Below are 22,112 nucleotides of genomic sequence, written 5' to 3' on the forward strand. Positions count from 1 at the left end.
AAATACATTCCTCAGCCCTAAACACTGCCTTATTCTTTCCTTACAAGTAAAGAAGGTAAGTTTGTGCCGCACCTAACACAGGGGAGCTGTCATCTTCCAGGGTCTGTGGTGCAGAGGGTTGCAGGGGGATATAATCCATCCCTCCAGGCTGGCTGGTGAGATTCCCCATGGCTTTGGGCTGCCCTTTGGCTCTCTCAGCAGGTGGAGTCTGCAGGGGACTTGCTGGACTCTCTGGAGAGGTATGTCAGTGTTTGCCAGGAGATAACTGCATTCCAGGGAGGGACTCTTTTGTCTTGCTAAAATTGAGGAAATCTGATCAAAGTGCAGCCTTGCTTTAGACTTTTTCTCTTTCTTTTTGACTTTGTCACTGACCTACATATTGAATCCTACCACAGTGGTTGGAAGTAAGTGAGAGTGTAGTGTCAGGCTATTTACCAAGCTGTTCACTTGAAAATAACCTTACTGTGTCCAGTCCACACCTGTTCTGGGATAATTTTGGAGACAAAGAGCAAACCATCGTTAACCCTTTCATCCACATACAACCTGTTCAAGATCTAACAGCAGGGAGACATTGTACCTCTGCTGATGCCAGGAGGAATTTGTGACATAGGGTGTGCTTTGGTGTTGTTTCCCAGCTCTGTGGATTATTCCAACCAGCTGCTAAGGCCTGACTGGCTCTGTGTCCACATCCAAATGAGGACACTTCAGAGACCTTGTGAAAGCTCCTGCTGGGTGGTTGTTGGTTTGGTGTTGAGTCTGCTGGACCAGAGGCTATGCTGGAAAATATAAGTGTGGGGGGTGTGTTTTCTTTGTTATCCCAGTGGTTGTTTCTGATTAAAGGATCTGTTTTGGAGGGGCTGCAAGTCAGTTGCCTAAAAAACTTGCTTTCATTTAATTAATCGTGATGAGTTTAGTCTGGAGGTTTTGTAGAGCAGAGCAAGCAAGCATATCCTTGGCTTTTTCCCTCGGAGCAAAAATAAAAGCAAACAGGGTTTCATGTCTGAAACTGCAGCTCTTTTGTCTCCCCAGGTCGACATCCTTCTCTGTCCTTTGGGTTTTAATTTTACAAGCCATGCGTTTGCAGAGGTGGATGGAGTTTGAAGTCCATCCAGGTGTGGAATGAGGAAAGAACCCTCAAGAAGATTACAGGAGCTATTCTGCAACTCATTAACTCACTCTCTTCCCCTTCTTGTTATCTCCTCCCCATGCCTGGGGCCTTTCAAACTAGTGCTCTAAGTGCCTCTCACTTAATCTAGCCCACCTGGACAGGTGTATGAAGAAAGGAATTGCCTTCCGGGGAAGGACTAAAGGAGCATAGATTGCAGAGGGAGGCTGCTTTTGGGAACTGCTAATCCCAGTTTAACATTATGACAGCTGCTCGTTAAAATCAGGGTGTTTTTTAACAGGCAGTTAAAGGAGAGGCTTTGCACGCACATTTAGCTGAGAATAATAGTGAACCATGTGCATTTGATTTTTTTTTTTCCTTAAATCACGCAAATTGTACATGGAAAGAATTCTCCGGCGTCAACTTGCTGGGGTTTGGAATTTACAAGGTTTGCAGTAACATACAGTTTCCTGTTGAGGGGGGGGAGAAAATTACAAAGCTTTCTTTTTTTCCTTTTTTTTTTTTTTTTTTTTTTTTTTTTTTTTTTTTTTTTTTTTTTTTTTTTTTTTTTTTTTTTTAAGATGAAGTTCAAACCCGTCATACAGACCCAGCCTCTTTGGAAGGGACACTGAGTGCATTGGGGTTTTTCATTTGTCTCAGTGGCAGTTCATCATGTAAACTTGTCTGGGTTCTTGTTTTTATAGCTACATGTAAAGGCTGCTTATAAACTACAATTTTGTATATGGTGAGAAGGCAGCACGCAGATCCAATTTGGGAGAGCCTGTATACAAAGGAGGAAGCAGAGGTTTGTTTCCCTTGGGGAGATGGCAGTTTCTTCCTTGCTGAACTTCAGTAAACTTGGTCTATTAACATGATTTTCTCTGCAGGACTGTGGTGTTGGATAAGAAACATGAAGAGCTGAGGCAGAGGAGGGACTATCAAAGAGACATTTGGCTGTATTTTATATGAAATCACTGCAGACTTTACCAGCTGCCTCCCAGATCAGCAGTTATTTTGCTGGTTGATTTCTTGAGGGCAGTGCTGTGGAAGTAAGAAGCTGCACAGCTCCTACACGAGCCCCCAGATCCACTCGAGGAGCCGTGTCCTCTTCTGTCAGCCCTTAGGCATGAGGCATGACGGGCAGGTCTGTGATGCGGAAAGATACAAAATTGCCCCAGGTAGTGCTGGAAATCCTTACTCCTGCAGCTACTTAGGCAAATGAATTTAACCCACCAGGACTGAGCATCTAGCCTGGGAAAGGGTGTTTCTCTGCCACATTTTTGGCAGCTCCAAATAATTTGTGGATGGAAATATCCTCTCTGTCTCCCAGGAAATGCCAGTCTTGTGTCCCTTTCTTCAGCTTTGGCTGTGTTGCTACCTGGGGTTTTCACGTGTGTTTCCAGCAGCCGAATCTCCAGCCGTTCCCTCTCTGACAGAAATCTGACCGTTTCAGAGCTAGTGATGAGCTGGGAATCTTCCAGGCACTCATCTGTCTAAGAGAAGTTTGTTGAGCAGTGAGCTTCTCTTTAGGCTCAGCACAGCCTCCAGGGACTGGCGCTGCCAGTGTGACTCTGCCTCCCTGAGAGTGATAATGATCTGGTCCTTGTCACACCATTCAGGGGAAGCATCTTGGTGGCACAGGGCTAAGAGTCACGAGCCTTTTTAATCTTAAGGTGTAGCTCTTAAGGGAAATTCTGCTACAGTTTTACCCCCCAGCTTTAAAAGACTGAACCCTTGCTACACCACCTTGAGTAATACTATTTCTCTTCCTCACAGGTTGCTGTCATGTAGGGTACTGGCTGATGGGGACTTGATTTTTTTTTTTTCTTTTTGTATGGTTCTTTCTACATTGTTTAATGGCTTTAACTTTTGTAGATCTCTTCCTCTGCTCTGCAGCCTGGATTAAAAAGGAGGCTGCAGAGTGTGTGTGTGTGTGTGAGTGTGAGCACACTTAAATGCTTATCTGCACATCTGAGCTTTCTAAACTTGCCTGTGCTCTAATTGCGGAGTGTAGACTCTGCATGCAGAACAACCCAGCCTGAAGTGATAATCCCAGGCTCAGCCCCCAGGGAATGCCTGGCACTGCTCTGGCCTGATTTTCCTAATGGCTCTGCAACTTGCTGCTGGTTTGCAGGTGGTTCAAATTGTTATCTCTGAGCACCTTGCCCGGCTTGGGCAGAGCTCTTGGGATCTCTGGTCCTTTGAGAATACCTGTATTTTGTGATTTATTTATTAATTTAGAAAATCTTCTTCCTCTCTCCCTGTTTTAGGTGCAATCTGGGCTTGTGCCAGCTCAGCACACTCGCTGAGAAGGGGTGCAAGCCCAGCCTGCACTCCCTGCTAACACAGAGAGGGAAGAGAGGGAGACTTGGAGTTCCAGCTGCCCCTCCTGCCCCCTCTGAACAACCCTTCCGTGCCCCCACCCCTGCATGATCGATATCCATGCCATTCCTTTCTCTTGCACTGGAGAATTGGTATTTTTCCTTGGCTAATAACCTGTGTCTGATTTAGTTTCCAGGCAGAACGCCCTGCATTAAATGTCGTCATTTTCCCTCTGCTTCATGAGGACTTGACAGAGGTCATCAGAGATGTCCCCATGCGGCACTTGGATGAAATTACCTTGTTTAAGAGCAGAGTGGCCGAGGAACCTCCCAATTTGTGGTGGTGACTGTCACAGCAGGGAAAGGACAAGTCAGCGTGAACACGTGGAATAGCTTCTTGTTGGCCTGGATTGCCCGTCTTCGGCTCCTGGCCACCTCACTGGATGCTGTACAATCACTTTAACCAGGTGCAATTGCAAAATAATAATAAAGAAAAAAGCTGGTCCTTTGCAGTGGGGAAAAATCTGTTGGATGTTTGCTTGCATCTGAAAATCCTGTCTCAAAGGCTTCTGGAATCTTGATGAGTATTTCCTTGCGGTTGATATGAATTGTTTCGTTATTTTGCTGAAGTTAAAGGTAAGAGAGACTGACTTAACGATGCTCTTTCCCCCGTGTCGCCTGGTGTCTTTCCCAAGGGCCCCTGTGTACGTTGGCAGTGTGCTTTGTGATGTTGGTGGAAATCATTCTTTGCTTCGGTCTGTTTTTGGCAAAGTAGAAAGCCTAGGCCAGCTGAGAGGCACAAAAACGTGTTGCTCAATTGAAGCGCATCACATCTTTTCTATGTTACAAATAGGCATTTGTAGTCACACACATGCAGTCCTGGATATTTAAAGGGTTTTTTTGATGGAGAAGTACCACAAGGACTCTTCTTTTTATTTTTAAATAACAAATTAAGGTCATTAACACCTCAACCATGGTATATTCTTGCTGATGCTGTTTCCAGTGGTCTGGTGGAAGAAGTTCTCAGCTCTTTTGGAAATCCTTGTCTTAGGGTAGATGGTGCCTACAGTAAATAAGTTGAGGCTCAGATCTGATTTATATGCAGTCTGTCTTGCAGTGTAGATGGGAATGTAGTGTTCCAGTTCTGTCCTTATATCCCATGCCTTGAGCTCATGCTAATTTTAGAGATGTTATGAAGTATTTTCACAGTGTGATTTCAGTCGGCTTCTCTGCTCCACAGAACTTCCTCAGGCATCAGTAGTGGTCTGGATCACTTTCATATTGCCTTATTTACTGAGCACTTTTGAAAGCGTCAGACAGCTGTACCAAAAGCCAAGTAATGAATTCCTGGAGCTACATTTCTGGGTGGCATAATTTCCCTTGGTAGCAAACCAGGTCTGTCTTCTGCAAAGCAGCTACTGACCAGAGCTGTCTAAATTCACCTAAATCCCAAATGTGTTGAGCAGTGCTTTCCTGGGGAGGCCCAGAGTTGTCCAAAGATGATATCCTCATCTCCTTGTCAGCATTTTCTGCACAAGATGCCATCTCCCAAACAATACTCTGCCCTCAGTGTTCATAAGAGCCCTGGTCTGATGGGCTAGATTTGAGAGTAAAGTGCATCTCCCAGCTTTGCAGGACTTTCCCTCCTTATTTTCCTGTCAGCCAGGTGTGAGCCTGCCTGAAAGTCTGTCCTGCAGGTGTAAATCTTGAGCCAGGCTGTGATAACCCTTGTGCTTGGAGAGGTTACGGTGTAAGGAGCAGGTAAATGTCAGGCTCCTGCTGGCACAGGTCTGTGCCTCGCTGGAACCAAGCCCTGTGTGGTTTGCTGGGGTTCCCTCCCTTCCCCTCTCAGGACAGGGAGCCAGCACAGTCTCTGGTTTGCAGTTGGCAGCAGGCTGGCGAGGCTGGCTCGTGCTCCTCTGGGAATGCTGCAGCTGAGCTCTGAGCCCTCCGGAAGCGTTTGAGGCTCTGCCTCAGGTTGGGCTCCGTGCAGGTGAGTGTCGGGAGCTGGTGCCCTGTTCTTGGCATCCTGCTGCTCTTTTCCCTCCCATTCTCCCTGATGAGGTCATTCTTTCTACCTCTTGTCATATTACTTGCCTGTTTGAGTCCCTCTCTTCCTTTCCAATAGCTTTCTGCTCTCCTTCTACCCTCACTTCAGCGCATCTGATGGATTTTTTGGCAGAAACATGAGCTGCTGCTCTGTCCAGTTCAGGCCACTTCAGCTCTGCCTGGTTTTTGTCCAGGTTTGTTTCCTAGGATAGCTAGTGAGGGTTAGGGAGAGTGTTTGCAAAGCTGCTTTCACCTCCTTGTCTGAAGCATTGGCAAAGCTGCTTTCTCCTCCTTGTACCTCTGGCTGCAGGGCAGAGCAGAGGGAAGGCTGAGGATATGGAACCAGCTCTCTGATGCCTAAGGGAACCTGTGTAGTCCTGTGAAGGAATCCCAGCAGTTTGGTACGTGCTACAGGAGCGAGGCCGTTCCCACCCTCAGCAGGGATTTCCCCTCCACAAACAGGCTGTGGCATCAGCAAGAGCTTGGTAGTGCTGCCAACTCACCTGTTCCTGTCCCACTGGAAAACCTGGATGGGGGACAGAGGTGTTCAGAAACCAGCTGTTGCTTGATAGTGCTGTTAACCCTTTGGTCTTGGGATTGCAGTCAACTGATGGAACAGGCTGTTCCTTTGGCTTGGCACATCCATATCCACCTGCCTTGTGTCTTGCTGGATGGGAGCAGCAATCAGGCATGTTTTATAATGCTGTTATTCTGTTGCCTGGGATATGTTGTTTAGGCATCTGTATTTGTGCAAGTGGTCAGAAATCCTGGTGATGCTGCCAGGTACAACCATGGCTAGGAAAGGTCACCCACAGGTGATAAAGAGATAAAAATTCCTTTCACCCCCAATTCCGGGCCAGTGCTCGATATCTCTACTAGAAATCCTCTTATGGTGAGTGAGAATTTCCGCTGCTTCTGCACTCCAGGCAGGATTCACCAGATGTTAATAATGTGCTTATTTTCTCTAAGTGCTATTTTGGCATCGGTGTTAATTACAATTTATATTCTGCAACATTTACACTGGGAAAAGAACCCACCCTAATAGTCCCCAATTGGCAGAGCTGGGCTATTAAACACAGCTCCATATGTTCTGAGCGGAGCAATGGTTGGGACTCGGAGCCCACTCAGCGCTCAGGCTCCTGCAGGAAGCCGTAGAGGAGAAGAGGGGAGCAGAGAGATGGGTGTTCTGCTCCTGGCTTTTATTTAATATGAAATCCCCCCTCCTTTTCTCTGTTCTCTGTCCCCATCTTTCCAGAAATCTCCCTCCTGCTGTCTGTGAGCATCTAATGAGGTGATCTCTGAGCCTGCTGATGCTGCTGTCCGTAGTCTAAAATAAATGAATTCAATTCCAGAAGGTGCCCTTCTCACAGGGAGTGCCTCTGCAAGATCCTAGTCCCTGCTGGCCTGTTCCTTGCTGCGCTCCAAAGCAGACCTCCAAGCTTTGGGAACTGCAGCAGAAGTCTTTGCTTTGATCACCAACAAGGTGTCCACGCTTCTGTGGGAGAAGGATATTCTGGGACAGGTGCTGTTAGTGCCTAAAATCCGCTGTTGTTTGCTGCTCTGTTGATGTCCAAAGTCTTGTTTGGTGAAGTGGCATTTGGTTCCTGCAGGCTGGGAGGCTCTGGAGTGACAGTGGGTTTGGTGTGGGGAATTCGGAGTGGCTAAGTCATCAGTATTCCCCTGGCTTTCTTACCAGCAGTGTAGGTTAAAGGATTGCCTCCTCAGCTGTTTGCAAAGCTGATTTCATGGTCTCTTTGGGAAGTGACAGTGTATCCACTGCTCCATCTGGGGAAGGAGCTGTGTGGTGACAGCCTTTCCTCCCTTTGGAGAGCTTGGGCTGCAGTCGCTTGTCTGTCGGGGAGGGGGTTTGGCAGGAGGAGATGAGATTGGAGTGAGAGGAGATAGGGCAGGATGGAGTCATGGACCTCACACTGGAAGCCAGACACACATCATGAGTCTTGGCCTCAGTTTCCTCACTTGTGGAAGGGAGAAGGCTCATTTGCCTGGCAGGGAGCCCCCAGGGGTGCAAAATGCTCTGCCCTCTGGGCGAGGTGTTTCTCCCTGGGGAGCACAGGGCAAGGCTGGGGCTGCCTCCTCCTCTGCCAGGTGTGTGAGATCCTGGGGAGCAGAGCAGGACTGTCCCCTCACCTTGGTCTTCAGAGGTGTGAGTGTCCTGTGGGAGACTGTACATGTGAGGTGCTCGATGCTTTCTCCCAGCAGCACTTTTTTAGGACAGGGCCACAGAAACATGAGACTTTTCCACTGACGGAGTGCAGAAGGGTTGTTTCAGCTGCTTAAAGGAGATGCAATTCCCTCTTGGCCAGTCCCAGCAGAGTGTCCAGCCAAAGCTCCTCTCCCTGTCCACAAGGAGAGCAGTGCAGGAGCTGTGCTGGGTGTTGCAGAGGCGAATCTCCTTCCACTGCAGCTCTCCTGCCTGTGTGATGAGATGCACAGGCAGCCGGGGTACTCCAGCAGGAGAATCATTTCCATAGAAACCAATTGGGATCTTGTATGGGGAATAATGATTAATAGTGAAGGGATGTTGCCTCAGGCCCTTTTCATTTTTTAGGGGGCAGTGAGGGACAAACTGGGGCACAGGTAAAGGGACAGGCAGACTCGAAAACTAATGGAAACCATCCCTTCCATTAATTTCCAGGGCAGCTTCCCCTCTTCTCCTCCTACCCAGCCCCCAGTGCTGCTTCCCAGCTTTCGTCAAATTTTCAAAATGGCTAACCTGGTTAGAAATAATCATAATAATAAAAAAGGATGGATGAGGTCTGACTACTAACATTGTTGCTGTTAGCAGCAGGATTTCAGCCATAAAACATGAAGCAAGGGAGGCATTGACCTTTCCGCTGTTTGAAATGAATGGAGACATCAATATCTATTGTTTTGTGGCATTGACCTCTGACGCTCTTGGTTCGCCCTCCCCTTTCTTTTTTTTTAATTTCCCCCTGACACTCGAGGAAAGGGGTCAGTTTGTACCATCTATTGATCCCGATCTTACTTGGTGATAGGGAAATAATTAGAATTTTAAAGATCTCTGCTGCACGCTGGCGAAATACATACAGAGGCACAGGCTAAGCCCCTGCTTGCTGCGTTGCGTTCTCCCCCCTTCTTGCAGGGATCCAAAGCTCTGAGATCTGAAGGAAGACAGATCAATATAGGTTTAATCATGATGGGGGTTTTATTTCAGTTTTTTAAATGGTAAAGTGTAACGTTTTATGTTAATGTTGTTGGAGTCTGGCTGCCTGGTGCCTTGTTTTATTTATTCTTTTAAGTAGCCCCTTCTTTTGTGAACTTCATCTATGTACAGAGAATGTGAAATCAGGCATTGCTAATTAGCTGTATGACAATTAAGTAATGTAGCACAAAACCATTAGGACACTGGATTTGTTTTTGAAGTTTGTCCTTTGAAGTGGAAGCTGCAACTCCCTGCCCAAGGCTGCTGGGGAAAATGTTTTTCTATCAAAACTTTCTTTGAAAATAAAATGTCAGTGTAAGAGTCCCTATTTCTGTCATCTCTCCCTCTAAACAGCGGGTGGAAATTGTTTCTCCTTGTAAAAACTGCTGGCATTGATAGAAAAGGGGAATTTAGGAAAGCATTAAATGGTCAGTTGGTCTCCAAACACCCTCAGTTCTGGTGAAGATGTTACCAAAAATGCTTGTTTGGAAGGGAAGGGTGCTGCGCTGGGAGAGAAGACCCAGCTCACGACCCTGGAGGTGGCAAAGGGAGGTGGCCCTAAAACTGTGGGTTCAGCTCTGACACCCCAAGTGCCATCAAGGTGACAGTGTGGTCACGGACACCGACAAGCTCCTGGGTTCGGGCTCCTCCATCCGTGCGCTCGTTTGACACTTGTGTTTGCATCTGGCCCTTTGTCCTCGTAGTGAGTCGAATTCTGAATGTGCAACTTTCATGTACGCTGGTGGCATGTAAAACTTCAAATAAAGAGTGAAACATTTGGAACCAGGTCTGTCTCCTTGCCTCCTGCTATCTATCTCCCTCTAAATCCAGAGCCCAAAGCCGCCCTCCCAGGAGGCACATTTTGGCACTGCGTTTTCAGGTGAGGTGTGTGTGGGCAGGGATGTGCCTGGGTGCAGCCCTAGCCTGGACTGGGAGCTGTGGAATGTCACTGGGAGCACTGGGGTGAGCGCTGCTGAAAAGGTTACAGCCCTACTCCCCCAGGCCTGAGGTTTTGGGATGCTGCTCCACACACCATGGTGCTTGTGGCTGAGGGCTCTGCTAAAGGAGCTACTTTGTGTTTAGGAAATGCTTCTCCTCCATGGATCTTGGAGCACTCAACTGCTGAGCTGTGCTGCTGTGGGACAGAACACTCAAGGTCAGATTGGATGGGGCTTGGAGCAACCTGGCCTAGTGGAAGGTGTCCCATGCTCGAGAAAATGTGCATCCTATTGAGCTGTCTCTTGTGTTGTTGTTTCTAGGGATAGTGGTACACGGAAACTAGGCTTCAGCACCTACTTTGGATTGAGAAAACCTACAAAATAAACACGCAGGAGGATCAGCTTTGTGGAAAATGGTGCAGCTCAGGTACCCACGTGCTTAAGTCAGCTCACCCCAGGTAGGTGAAGTAGAGGAGAGCGTCAGAATGCGGTTGTGATCAGTTTTTAAAAGGTGAGTGAGTCTGTGCAGGACTTGTGTTAGGACTGTGTGCTGAGATCTCTGCCTGCAGTGATCCAAGGTTTTATTCCAGGGTGGATCACAGGCCCTCCTCTGTTGTTTTTCAGTTCTGGCAGGTCTGCTCACTCGGGCACAGAGCAGAGACCCTCCCTCCATCCCTCCTGTGCTTGTGTTTAACTTATGGATTTTATTGTTCCAATAACTTTTATCTAAATGTGGTTTTGGGGGAGGGAGGAAGGAGATAAGGAGGGAGGAGACTGAAGAAAGAATGTGCTTTTGGACTCTGCTAAGTCTCCATCTTATCGCTGGGCCTTGCCGTGGGGTTTTGGCATTCAGGATTCCAGGGGAGGACTCCAGTGGGAAGTGGCTGAAAGGGCCGTGGTTGATGTGAAACACTGGTGGGGGGAAACCCAAGGAAGGCCCATGCAGAGCATCCCCCTTCCCATTTGGTACTGATCTTGTGTCCTCTGCCAGCTTATATGTTGGCAAGGAGGGACCTGACTTGGTTTCAAGCAGGAAGAACTGGAGCAGAGGTGTGGAAAGGCTGAGGGAGAAGAGCTCAGCTTGGCACAGGGAGGGATGGATGTCTCAGTGTGTTTCTGGTTTTACCCTCACCTGTACAGTCAGTATTTAGGCACATGGAGTATTGATGTCAGCAAGGTGGGCAAGAGTCCCTGGTTCTTCCACCTTCTGGGACCTTGTCTGGGAGGTCTCCAGGCCTGGGATGGCAGGAGGAGAGGTCTCCTGGGTCTGTGCTCTGTGTAACTTCTCACTCCCTGGGTCAATTTGGGAGCAGCATGTGCGTTGCTGGCTCCGAGGTGGAGGCAGGAGAGAAGGGAATGTGGAGAAGAGCAGCCAAGTTGCTTCAACTCCCAGAGGCTTTGTTTGTGGCCACAGGATGCAGCTGACAATTTGCAAGGTGCTAATTTTGGGCTTGGTACTTCCCAGCCCCAGAGGTGGCCTCTCCCCAGGGTGCATGCACGAGGGAGAACCTGCGTGTGAGGGAGGTTTCTGACCATGGGGAAAGGTGGAAAGTCTTGGGAAGGACCAGGAGGAGAGGAGAAGTTATGGTGTCAGGGCATTTGGTAAGCCATAGCCTCTGTTCAGTTCCCGTGATCCAGCCCTGTTTTTGCTTTCTGGTTGGCATCAGAGTGGACTCCAGAGTCGCATTCCCATTTCACTGTGCTTGAATTTGGTTTTGGTGTGGTGGTGAAGGTTTGCATGGAGAGGGAGAGCCACGGTGAGTGGAGAAGAGGAGAAAAAGGATGAGCTTTCTCTCTCCTAGGAAGTACAAATGGATGGAGCGGTATTTCTGAACAAACAAGTCTCTCATCCCTGTCTCCTGGAAGCTGCATTATCAGAGCACCATCACTGTCCTCTCTTCTCCTTCCTACCCCCCCACCCCCGCGATGAGCAGGAATTAAAAATACAACTAATAAAACCCTTTTACTTTCTCCAGCAGGAGAAAAAAAAAAAGAAAGCAAAGCAGCCTTGAAAATGCTAAAGGACATAAAGGGCATTCATGAAAGGGTTGGATGGTGGTTATTGCAGCAGGGGGAAAAACATTATTTCACTGTGCAGATAAAAGGAAGTGGAAAAGCAGCATATTTATAGCTGGGGAGCCTGGATTCCTTGTTAAGCTGCTATTATCAAATTAATGTCAAAATGCATCAAACAGGCACGAGTGTTCTGGGCCCCTTATGCAAAGTGCTTGCAAATTGGTTACAAATACATTTGTTTACAGGGGACGAGGCAGGAGCGAGCTAATTAGTCATTGTAGCAGGGCTGTTTTCTGTCCTTTTTTTTCTATTTTTTTTAACATTTTTTTGGCAATTACACAAACAAGCTGTTTTGAAGTATAAATACGTGCTGCATTACAGCCCCTTTTAAAGGGAATCAAATAGGAATTGTGGATGCAGAGGGCTTGACGTGAGCCTTGTTGCCTCTCCTCCCTGGACACTGCAGCCCGTGCTGGGCGCTCGGCTCCGGGATGTGGTGTGGAAACCGACAGGAGAGCATTGGCAGGGTGAGGTGTGGGTGGAAAGGGAACAGCTTGTGGTTTTGGGTCATCCAAGGGGGTTGATAACCCCTCATAGGGGGCACAGTGTCAGGGTGGGGGTGGCTGTAGTTGCTCCAGCTCGCTGAGCACTTTGGATGCCATGAGGCTGCAGCCACATCCCATGCTGGGGATTGGCCATTTGGGTGTGGGATCTGTGGAGGTTTCAGTCGCCCACCAGTATTGTGGGAATTCCCTTTGGGTTTGGGATATTTTGAGGTGCTTTGGCTGTAAGCAGCAGCTGCCAGCTCAGGGTATGAAGCACTTTGTGCCCAGCTACTTGGTACCAACATTGTTTTGGGGGATGCCCTGACATACAGAGCATCCCATGGTTGGGTGACAACATCCACTCAATGTGAAGAAAGGAGTCTGGTGTTCCCTCAGGTGAACGTGTCTTCAGGGCTTCTTTAACCAAACCACAGGCTGTGCCTCCCAAACCTGTTAATGAGGAAGGGAAGCAGGAAATCTTATCTGATCTTCAGTGTGGGAATGGTTGGGGAATTTGGTTGGGGGGCAGATGGAAACTTCCCACTGCCCTGCATCTTAATGCATCCCGTTCTGGAATTAAATCACACCTCTGCCACTCAGGGGAAGCTGCTAATTGAATCTGCTCTGATGGGAGAGAGAATGAAGCCAAGAGGCATTTACTACCATTAGTATTATTTTTAATTTACTAAGAAAGAGAAAAGAGAGAGGAAGGAACATGCTGTTGCCCCTCTCGTGCTGGAGGCCCCGACATTTCTTGGCAGAAGGTGCAAACAGCCCCGTGGCTGCTTCTGCATTTGGATTTGTTTGTGGTAAATCTGCCCTTCAGGCTGGAATAACCCTTCTGAGCAGGTCCTGTGGTACCAGAGGTGCTGGGAACATTGAGTTTAATGCCATCATAAAACCCTGCTGTGGTTTCCATTCCCTCAGGGGGGGCAGTGACTGTGCAGGATGGTCGTGCTCAGCATGGCTTTCGTGCCAGCAAAGCCTGGGGTGCTTCAGGTCCTGCCGTGGATGGAGCTGGATGGCATCCTGAGGTCCCTCTGGGATCAGAGCCCCTCTCAGAAGCCCATGGCTTGGTGCAGTAAAGGGACATGAGCCCGGCTGAGCTCCCCAAGCCCCGTTCATGAGGGTCGTTGATGATGAAGAGATATTTTGTGTCTCCAGCCTCCCGGCTCCCCCATGGTTTGCAGATGTTGGGTGCAGCACATCACTAAGCTCATCTGGGTGGGAACAGCACAGAAGAAAATCTTCTTGGAGGACCAAGAGCAGTAGGAGAGGGAAGGGCTTTCCCTGGCCTCCTGCAAGATCTCTGATGTTTGCTCCAGGTTTTATTCTTGTAAAACTCAGGGTATCATTTCTCTGCACCTTGGACCTGATTTTCAGCACTACCTTCAAACTCCAAACCTCTCGTTACCATTTCTTGTCCCATTGACTTTGGCGGGCTCATTGGCCCACTCCATTGGGATCAGGGTGTATGATTTTGAGGAATGTTCCCATTTCTAGCGTAATCCTACCCCTGCCCTATGAGCTCTGCAGGAGCACAGCTCAGCTGGTCAGCAAATGTGTGAGCAGCCCATTGCAATCAGGCTTTAACTCACGCCCAGTTGTTCCAATCAGAATGTGTCTCTCTTCATTTACAGCAGGGCTCTGGCTCCGGTTTGACTGTCACCTCTGATGATTGTTGGTGACTGTGGCATGGGAATGGATCCTGCTGTGGTTTGAGCTGTGGGTGTTTCATGCCTGCTTTTCTTGTGCAGGAGTGTGCCAGCATCTCTTTGCTGTGATGGTCAGAAGCAGACCTCCAGTTCCCACCCTCTGTAAGTCACACTGCTTTGTACCCTTTCCCTTGGAGAAGGCTGTGGAGCCCAATGGTTTTGCCTTGGTAGGATGGGACAATGGGGCACAGACCTGGGCTTGATTTTCTTCTGCACTGTTAATTAGTGTAGTGAAGGCACAGCCTTTCTTGGAGTGACCATCAGCATTGTGTGTGGCAGTGACTTCCAGCTTCCTGGTGACCCCTTCAGTTTCCAAATGTGCCTGATGCACACGAGGACCTTCTGTGGTGTGTCCTTGGACATGTTTCTCCATGGCCTCCTCTTCCATGTCCAGAGGGGAGGGACACACTGCCCTTCAGCTCTGGCTCCTCTACCCCCCAGAACAGGAGGTTTCTGTAGGATTGAGGTGTCCAAGATTTCTTAAACTCTTGCAACAAAGAGCAAAACATTGCAGTTGTCCAGTCCTCATGCTTGTTGAGCAAACGGGAGAGGATGAAGAGGTTCCCTTCAGGCTGAGGGACAGGAATTGGGTCTTGGCCATTGTCCACCCAAGTGGCAGGAAGGGTGTGGAGATGCAGGAACAGACACATCTCCAGGGAGGGCTGAGGACTCACGTGCAGTGCTTGGAGATGTGCTAAGAGTTTGCTTGGCTCTGTTCACAGCCCAGAGCTGGTGGTTCCTGTATGGGAGCCATGGAGGTGGCGATTGCCCCGAGCGTGGGAGCGAGCCCTGGGGAGCAGAACTCAGCAGGGGCAGGGAAGGCGCTGCCCGGCCGATAAGGCTGCGGGCGCTGCTGGCAGTTAATGGTAACCCAGCATCCTCTTCCTCCCCCCAGGAATCCCACGTGGGCAGCACGAGGGCTGAGCCGGGTTGGGGAGCGATGTGGCCTCTCCTGATAAGCAGCTCCAGTTCCTGCTCCTGCAGATTTACAGCCGGGGAATGGGGAGGTGGGTGCTGTGCTTTTGGCGTGGTGATTTATAGCAGCGCAGGGCGGCAGCTGCTTCCCCCTCTGGCCACATCCCAGCAACTGCATGGAGTGTTAGGGCTCCATGACTAAGCCGTGGGCGAGGGAAAGGCTCAGCCCAGGTCACTGTACTGTGGGACACAGGTGGGAGCAGGTCTCTTTCATCCAAAGATGAAAACGTTCCCGCCACCAGGCTCCCTGGGGAGAGGCTGCCTCATGGCATCAGGGATGCTTCCAGCCCTTCAATCCCCAATCCCAAATGCTGGAGCCCACCAAAGTTACGAGAGAGATGACTGAGGTTCTCAGCTCTCAGACCCACGTGGGACACCCATGAGCATCACCAGCCCCACTTAGCAATGCCTGCACTGCCAGTTGGTTTTCCATGAGTCCCTTTGACGCAGACCAAGCAATGCTGGGGGGGATGAGCTGTGGCAGGCAATGAAGGGGAGGATGATGAGGAAGGAAAGGTCAGATGCCATCACTGCGCTCCCTTCCACATCCCAGCTCCTGCCCGGGTGAGCTTCCCAGCTCCTCTGGTTTGTTTTAGAGGCAGCGTGGGGGCCCCAGAGCCCTGCAAACCCTCCACACTCAGGGTTTTATAGGCATGTGGAAATAGTTTCGTCTGGTTTCAGATCTGGCTGATCACTGACTTTCCTGCTGCCCTCCCCCCGAAAAGGGCTGACAACCGCACTCGTCTTCCTCCCTCTTTCTTCTTTCTCCTCACATTGTTCTCCGAAATCCCAGCTGCTGCTTTTCTCCCCCGCTCCCTTTCCTATCCTCTCACATCAGCTGGGATGGATCTATCTGGTTTTTTGTATAAAAATTCTTTTTTGTTGTTTGTGTTTCTCCCTCCATCCTGGGGGTGTCAGGGTGCCTCGCTGTGCCCCATCCTCTCCTCCAGGGGCAGAGGGCTCCGGGCACCCTCATTGTCACCCCCGAGCTGGTGGTGGCAGAGGGGGGAGTCTTGGCAAGCACTGGCATCTCCAGAGCCCTCATTTTACCTCTCTTAGGGAGAAACCTGGCAGATCCTGGGGCCAGAGCTGCCACATTTCTCCCTTATTTATCACTGGTGAAGTGCTGACACAGGGGATTCCTGGCAAGCCAGCTCCCACAGGGTGGGACAGGATGGGATGGGATTATGGGATGGGATGGGATGGAGCAGGTCTTCTCGTGACTGTGGGCTGCTCCCTGATCCACTGTGGGCTCTTTCCAGGATGATATATTTATGTGTCAGTGCCTGGCTGCAGTTCCTGTCAGCCCCGAAGCAGATCCCCTGGCACCCTCTGGCATCAGTGGGAGCCTCCACCCTGTGGAGGTGTTCAGGAAGGGATCCCAGTGCTGGGAAGGGGCTGAGCTGGGCTACCCCTGGCTCACTGGAGTAGATGCTGGGGTTCCTTCTGTGGTTCCTTTGGGTCTTATCCCCTGACCCTGGGAAAGGGGATACAGTCAAGGCAGTGGACAGCAAGACTAAGCAAGGACTGGAGAGGCAGGACCCAAAGAGCTGTTGATGCCTGAAGAGATGCTTGGTGTGAGCTGGTCAGGGAGTCCTCAATGTCACCATCACCCTTCCTGGCTGCTGGCACCCCTTCCCAGTACTCAGTGGCTTTTTCCACCTTCTGTCTTCCCACCTAGCTCCTGCCCCATGAAGGCACCTGGGCAGCCTCAGCAGGGAGGAGGAAACTTTTCTGGACTTCTGAGCCCCAGCGTCATTCCCTGTGCCCAAACCTCTGCCCGTGTCTCCCCTCCTTCCATGGACACTTGGCCACCAGACTGCAGCATATAATAAATAGCTCCCTCATCAAATTTGGGTGAAATACCGTGAATTAACTCACCAAGACTGTTTGTCCAGGCTGTCCCAGCTGAAATGGCTCCAGGCTGAGGATCACTTGACCATCCCAGGAGCTGACAGGGGCCAGGCGAGGATGAGGAGCAAGAAGTAGAGGAAGGCAGCACTTGATGCCCATGAGTGAGTCCCTTCCAGGCAGTGGGAGAACCCTCCTGTGGGCTTCATCTTCCTGGCAGCCCAGAAAGCAGCTGGTGTGGTTCTGGTGTCTCCCTCTTTCCCGTACGCCTCCCCATGGGACCGTGCCTCCGAGTCAGCATCTCCTGAGGTGGTCACTTTTTTTTCTTTCTTTTTCAGAAAATAATTTTAAATGCATGACTGGCAATTCAAGAGAAAACGGGAGGAAGGGTTGTTATTGCTGAGGATCTCAGCCCAGCCGGAGGAGACGTGTTCCTTTTGTGGAATCAAACATCCGTCAGGGATCCGTCATGCAAATTTATTTCACTTTTCTTCTTTTTTACCTATTCCATTGATCCAGAGCCTGTAGCAGTTGGCTCATGGAGAGAGAGGTTTGTTAATTCAGGAGCCTCAGTCGGTGAGGATGGGAATTTGCCAAAGCTCCTGGCTCAGGGGGGTGCTTTGTGCCATGCATGGGGACTGTGGCACTGTGGGCTGGGACACATCCCTCCAAAGGAGAGGGGAGAGGTATTTGCTGTGTTCCCTGGGCATTGTGTGTGCCTGGAGTGGCTTGGAAAGGCAGGAGAGTAGCTGCCAGCTCTGCCAAAGCTGCTTCCCACCATGGGAAGGGACAAGGACACTTGGTCATGCTGCTGGGTCAGTCACTGCCAGCCCTGAGGAGTAAATGTGAGTTAAACCCTTAAAATCACAAGACGGTGTTAAAAATATCCAACTATGAAATTACATTTTATTTTATTATTATTATTAGACTCTTCAGTCCATCTGGGTGTTTTCAGGAGTGACCTGCCAAATTTCTCTCTGCAGGTGGGAGGTTCAGGGTCCTGTCACTTCCAACGGCATCTTCATGTTGAAGAGAGATGATTCCAGCCCGACTGCTGGCTGAGGATCCATGTCTGTGTCTTGGGGAAGGTGCCAGGCTGCCTTGCATGGTCTGAGTCTTCAGAGAATCCCAGAACAGTTTGGGTTGGAAGGGACCATAAAGATCACCTTGTTCCAACCCCCTGCCATGGGCAGGGACACCTTCCACTAGACCAGGTTACTCAAAGCCCCATCCAACCTAGTCTTGAGTCTTCTCCTTCATCAGTCTCTTCTCCTGGGCATGAAGAGCAGATGGAGCTGCCTGGGCAAGGGCCAGAAGCTGGTGCTTTTACTGCTGTGGAGAATCTTCTGTTCTGGAAGGAAGAGCCAAACCCCTCCGGGAGCCGGAGCACATCCAGCGGTCGGAGCCTGAGAAGCCTCACTCTCTGTGACATTCTCTGTGTCCCTGCAATGCTGCTCCTCCTCTGCTCTGCTGGAAGCACTGCTTCGTCCTTCAAGAAAATTTCTTTTTTGCTTGAATTGAGTATTTTTATTCTTTTTCCCCCCCAAAAACCGATCTCTGTGTGTCTTTGCAGGCCAGCTCTGGTTCGCTGTGGGACGCAGAGGCCATGCCCTCAGCTGATGACTCTGGATGAGTTAAGACACATGTGGGTGTCCCCACCATGTGGGCTTGTGTGGCTGCAGAGGAGCCGCTGAGCATCCCTGCTGCCGGGAGAACCAGGGAGATTCCTCATTAAAACAATTTGGGAGACGTTCATCTGAACAGAAATCTGAATTTATTCTGCTCGCGCTGCCTCTCCTCCGTCTCCTCTTCCTCAGGCAGCGGAATTTGCTGGTAGGAAACAGAAAACACAGGGATGTCTGGGGGGCTCTTGGCTGGAAATGGAGGGGGGTGGTGGAAACCCAACGATCCGGTGCCTACTCCACATCCATCCCCTCGCTCCTGCGTCGCCTCCGGCCGCGGTGCCAGGTACCGCTGGCACTGCAGAGGCTGAACAATCGCAACAGCACCGCGTCCTCCGCGGCCACCGACTCGTCCTGATGGTGATTTTTCCTGTCGTTGCAGGTATCGCCTCCTTTCCCCGGGCTTCTCCTCAGCCCCAGCAATGACTTGTCTGAATAATTCAACTGAAAATTCAGGATCGCAAGTAAATACGGGATAATTGCTAACAGCTCCCAGGCAATCCGCTGCCAGAGGGCGGCTAAACTCCCGGTGAATTATTTATCCGCTGTGAATTATTTGCCTGGCCCTGCTACGGAAGAAAAGCTCCTTCCCAACCTTTGCCTGACGAATGGCCTGGCTGGGGGCGACTCTCCGGGTGCTGACTCAGCCCTTTCCCAGCTCCATGCCTGTTCCTGCTGCCTGCAGCTCCCGTTGCTGGGTGCCTGGGTAATTCCTAAAGCTTTGGGTCACACTGGCAACCTTCGGGGTGGGTTATGAGGGTCTTAATCCCAAACCATCCTGCGGCTGCAGAATTCCATCTCTCCATGCCTCACTATATGAGATGGAGTGTCTCTTGTTTGGGGAGATGGAAAGGGCTCCCTGGCTGCGCTTCCCACCCCTTTCCTGCCCTGGAAAGAGCAGCTGGTGCAGAGATGGAGTTGGGGATGGTGTCAGAACAGGGATGCAGGCTGGAGAGTTCCTCTGGGATGCTTGCTGGCTTAGATGATGTACTACTGAGAAACTGATTTGTGATGATGTCCCTCATCCCGCTCCATCCATGGTGTCCCTTATCCCACTCCTCAGCAAGTACCTCCACATTGAGCCAGGTGCTGGGAGCTCTCTCCTGCCCACAGATGATGGGGTGATGGCCTCTGTGGGCTTGTGGGCATCCCTCTGCCCACTCCTCCCCCCAGGAACAGAGAGAAATGGCCCTCAGAGGTGAGGAGCTGCTGGCCTGGGCTCATCAATCTCCATTTGCATCCAAAGAAGAAGGGGAAAAAAAAAAGATTTAGAAGCAAGATCAATACTGAAAGAGCCTGTCTTTTTTTCTTTCCCCTCTGCTCCTCTGGGGGTGGGAAACTCGAGGCAGGTACTGCAAGTAAATCCTCCCGGCTACCTGGATGTAAATCAGGAGGGAGGTGATGGATTTATGGGAGCCCAGCCTGATTTACGCTCCCGTGTCTGGTCCCTGCAGGTCGGCGCGTGGCCCTGGGGAGGCGAAGTGCCGGATGGGGGCTGGAACCACCTCCTCCTGCAGGCAAGGTGGGACTGGGGGTGGTGCGTGTGGGAGTTTTCTGTACTTTTTAGACCCAGTTCAGGGAATTTAGGACTTTTTGCTTTGCCTCTTTTCTGCTGGAGTTCAGCAAAGTGCATCCGCTCAGACCCAAGTCCCAGATGTCCTGCTGGGGGCTGACTTGGTGGCTTGGTGGAGAAAAAGGTTCTGGCATTGCTCCCAGTGATGCTCTCTCCCCCTCCATCTCTCCTCCTGTCCCATCCCAAGAGCCGGTGGGGGCTTGCTGTCGGTGCAGTTAGTTTCTCCATGGAAGAGGGGGAGATTTTTCTTTGGAAAAGTCCTTCTCTGAGGACTTTGGAAGGCCCGAGGGTGGCAATGGGAGGTGAGTTGTTGCAGCTCCAGGGCTCCCGTTCCCAGCCTTCCCATGTCCCTGGCCATGGCAGGGCTGGAGCAGGCATGGGGAGGTGTTGTTATTCCTCTCATGCAGCAGGAAGGATTTCTGCGAGTGCCATAAACCATCACGTGGGCAGAGCCTGGGTGAGCTCTAATTGCTTCTATTTGCATAACGAGGCGAGGCTCAGCATCCTGCTGATATTTGAAAGAGGAAAATCAAAATCAGCTCTAGATAAACAACTCCCCCCCTCCTCCAATCCCTACCCCCACTCCTAATTTGTGCATTTTCTCTCTTAATGCAGGTTTTTCAGCTCTTTGGTCTCTTCAGAAGCACGGAGACCACCCCTGGGACTCCTCCCGAGGGAGCGTGGGTGCTGGGGGGTGCTGCCCCTCTCCTCTAGCTGCGGTGATCTGGGGGCTTTCCATGGAGCTGGCAGTGAGGGATGTGGTGTTGAGGTGTCTGAACAGGAGCTGGAGAGGCTCAAGGTGGGCTCAGGGCTGGAAACACGGAGCCCCAGCTGGAGGGTCCGGGCTCAGCGTGGGAGCGGGTCCTGCTCAGGGGTGGGGCTGTGCAGGGCCAGAGGGGCTGTGGCCAGCCCGGGCTGGGGGTCCCCGAGAGGGAGCCCAGCAGATGTCACTGCAGCCCAGTGTCACTGCAGCCTGGACCTGCCACCTTCTGGGGACCTGCCAGGGGTGGGGTGGGATGGAATGGGACCTTTCCTCACCTGCAAGCCCCCAGGAAAGGCTTAGCTTGCACCTCACGTGTTGCTGTTTGAGGGGATGCTCCTGCCTTGCAACCCTGAGAGGACCTGGGAGAAGGTCCAGGAGGACCTGGAAAAGGGGGTGACATCCCCTGCCTTTGCTGTGACAGCAGGCTGCCCCCCCAAGTGTGCTGTCCCTCCGTAAGCCCTTTTCCCTACTTGCCCACAGCCCAGTGGACCAGAAGCATCCCTCCTGTTCCCTTGGGTCCTCAGGGTCCTTCAGCCAAACCCAGTTGTCCCTTTGGAGGGCCCTTGAGCATTGCCAACACTTGCTTGGTGCCCAAGGCTTTGTGACCTGTAGGGGCTGTTCTCCTGGCTGGGATTCCAGGGGATGGAGCCTTGCTCTCTCCAGGCCAGGTAACAGACACCAAGCAGAAACCTGCCGTGTCCCTTCCCTGGGGGACCAGGCAAATGGGCTCCTTCCTCCTCCTCTTCCTCCCCAGTATGAGGGCTGGTGTCCTCTGAACCCTTTGCTGCCCTCTGAGGGAGAAGTGCTGACTCCAGATGTTTCCCTAAATGAGAACCTTCTGCAAACAGTGATGGATTAGATTTGATTTTTGGGAAGAAATTCTTCCCTGTGAGGGTGGTGAGCCACTGGCACAGGTTGCCCAGAGAAGCTGTGGCTGCCCCATCCCTGGAAGTGTCCAAGACCAGCTTGGATGGGGGTTTGAGCAACCTGGGATAATGGAAGGTGTGCCTGCCCAAGACAGGGAGTTGGAATGAGATGATCTTTGGGATTCCTTCCAACTCAAACCACTCTGTGATTCCATGATTTTTACTTTCTTGGCCCACTGGTCTTCAGTGACCTTCAAAATCCCTCCAGCAGCTCTTAAAGGTGGGGGAAGAGAGGGAACAAGATGGGAGGAGAGGTTGTGAGCAGGAGGTAGCTGGTCCTTGCAGCACACGGGGTGTGTCTGTGTGTGTGTGTGCACCGACTTTCCATCGGGCTGATGAAAGGACTGGGAGCTCTTGAAGCTGGAGCCAAGGTGAGTAACCTGTGGCTGTCCCAGGGGTGCTGGGGAGGGGAAGGCCTGTTTACTCAGGAGCAGCAGGGATGCTCTGCCAGGAGCTGGGATGTTCGGTA

At 51.0% G+C, this 22,112-nt stretch overlaps 1 protein-coding gene across 3 annotated transcripts in view; it reads left to right on the top strand.

Moving 5' to 3' along the window:
- FBXL18 (F-box and leucine rich repeat protein 18) overlaps window positions 1-22,112 on the top strand; it is a 52,096-nt gene that overhangs the window by 14,646 nt on the left and 15,338 nt on the right. For 2 of the 3 annotated variants that reach the window (XR_001874515.1, XR_001874516.1), the window contains exons 5-11: window positions 3,617-4,062; window positions 9,919-13,975; window positions 14,769-14,880; window positions 16,530-18,532; window positions 18,764-19,087; window positions 19,836-19,903; window positions 20,570-20,753. Coding sequence is in view for 1 of the 3 variants with exons in the window: in XM_017813404.1 (XP_017668893.1) it covers window positions 3,617-3,773 (157 nt within the window). In the remaining 2 variants the exon portion in view is untranslated. Of the gene's footprint in view, window positions 1-3,616; window positions 9,446-9,918; window positions 13,976-14,768; window positions 14,881-16,529; window positions 18,533-18,763; window positions 19,088-19,835; window positions 19,904-20,569; window positions 20,754-22,112 lie in introns of those variants that run through there. The other variant, XM_017813404.1, reaches the window with a different exon arrangement.

This window comes from Lepidothrix coronata, unplaced genomic scaffold, assembly GCF_001604755.1.
Source record: "Lepidothrix coronata isolate B3197 unplaced genomic scaffold, Lepidothrix_coronata-1.0 Scaffold41, whole genome shotgun sequence".
In the NCBI taxonomy this organism is placed as follows: Eukaryota; Metazoa; Chordata; class Aves; order Passeriformes; family Pipridae; genus Lepidothrix; species Lepidothrix coronata.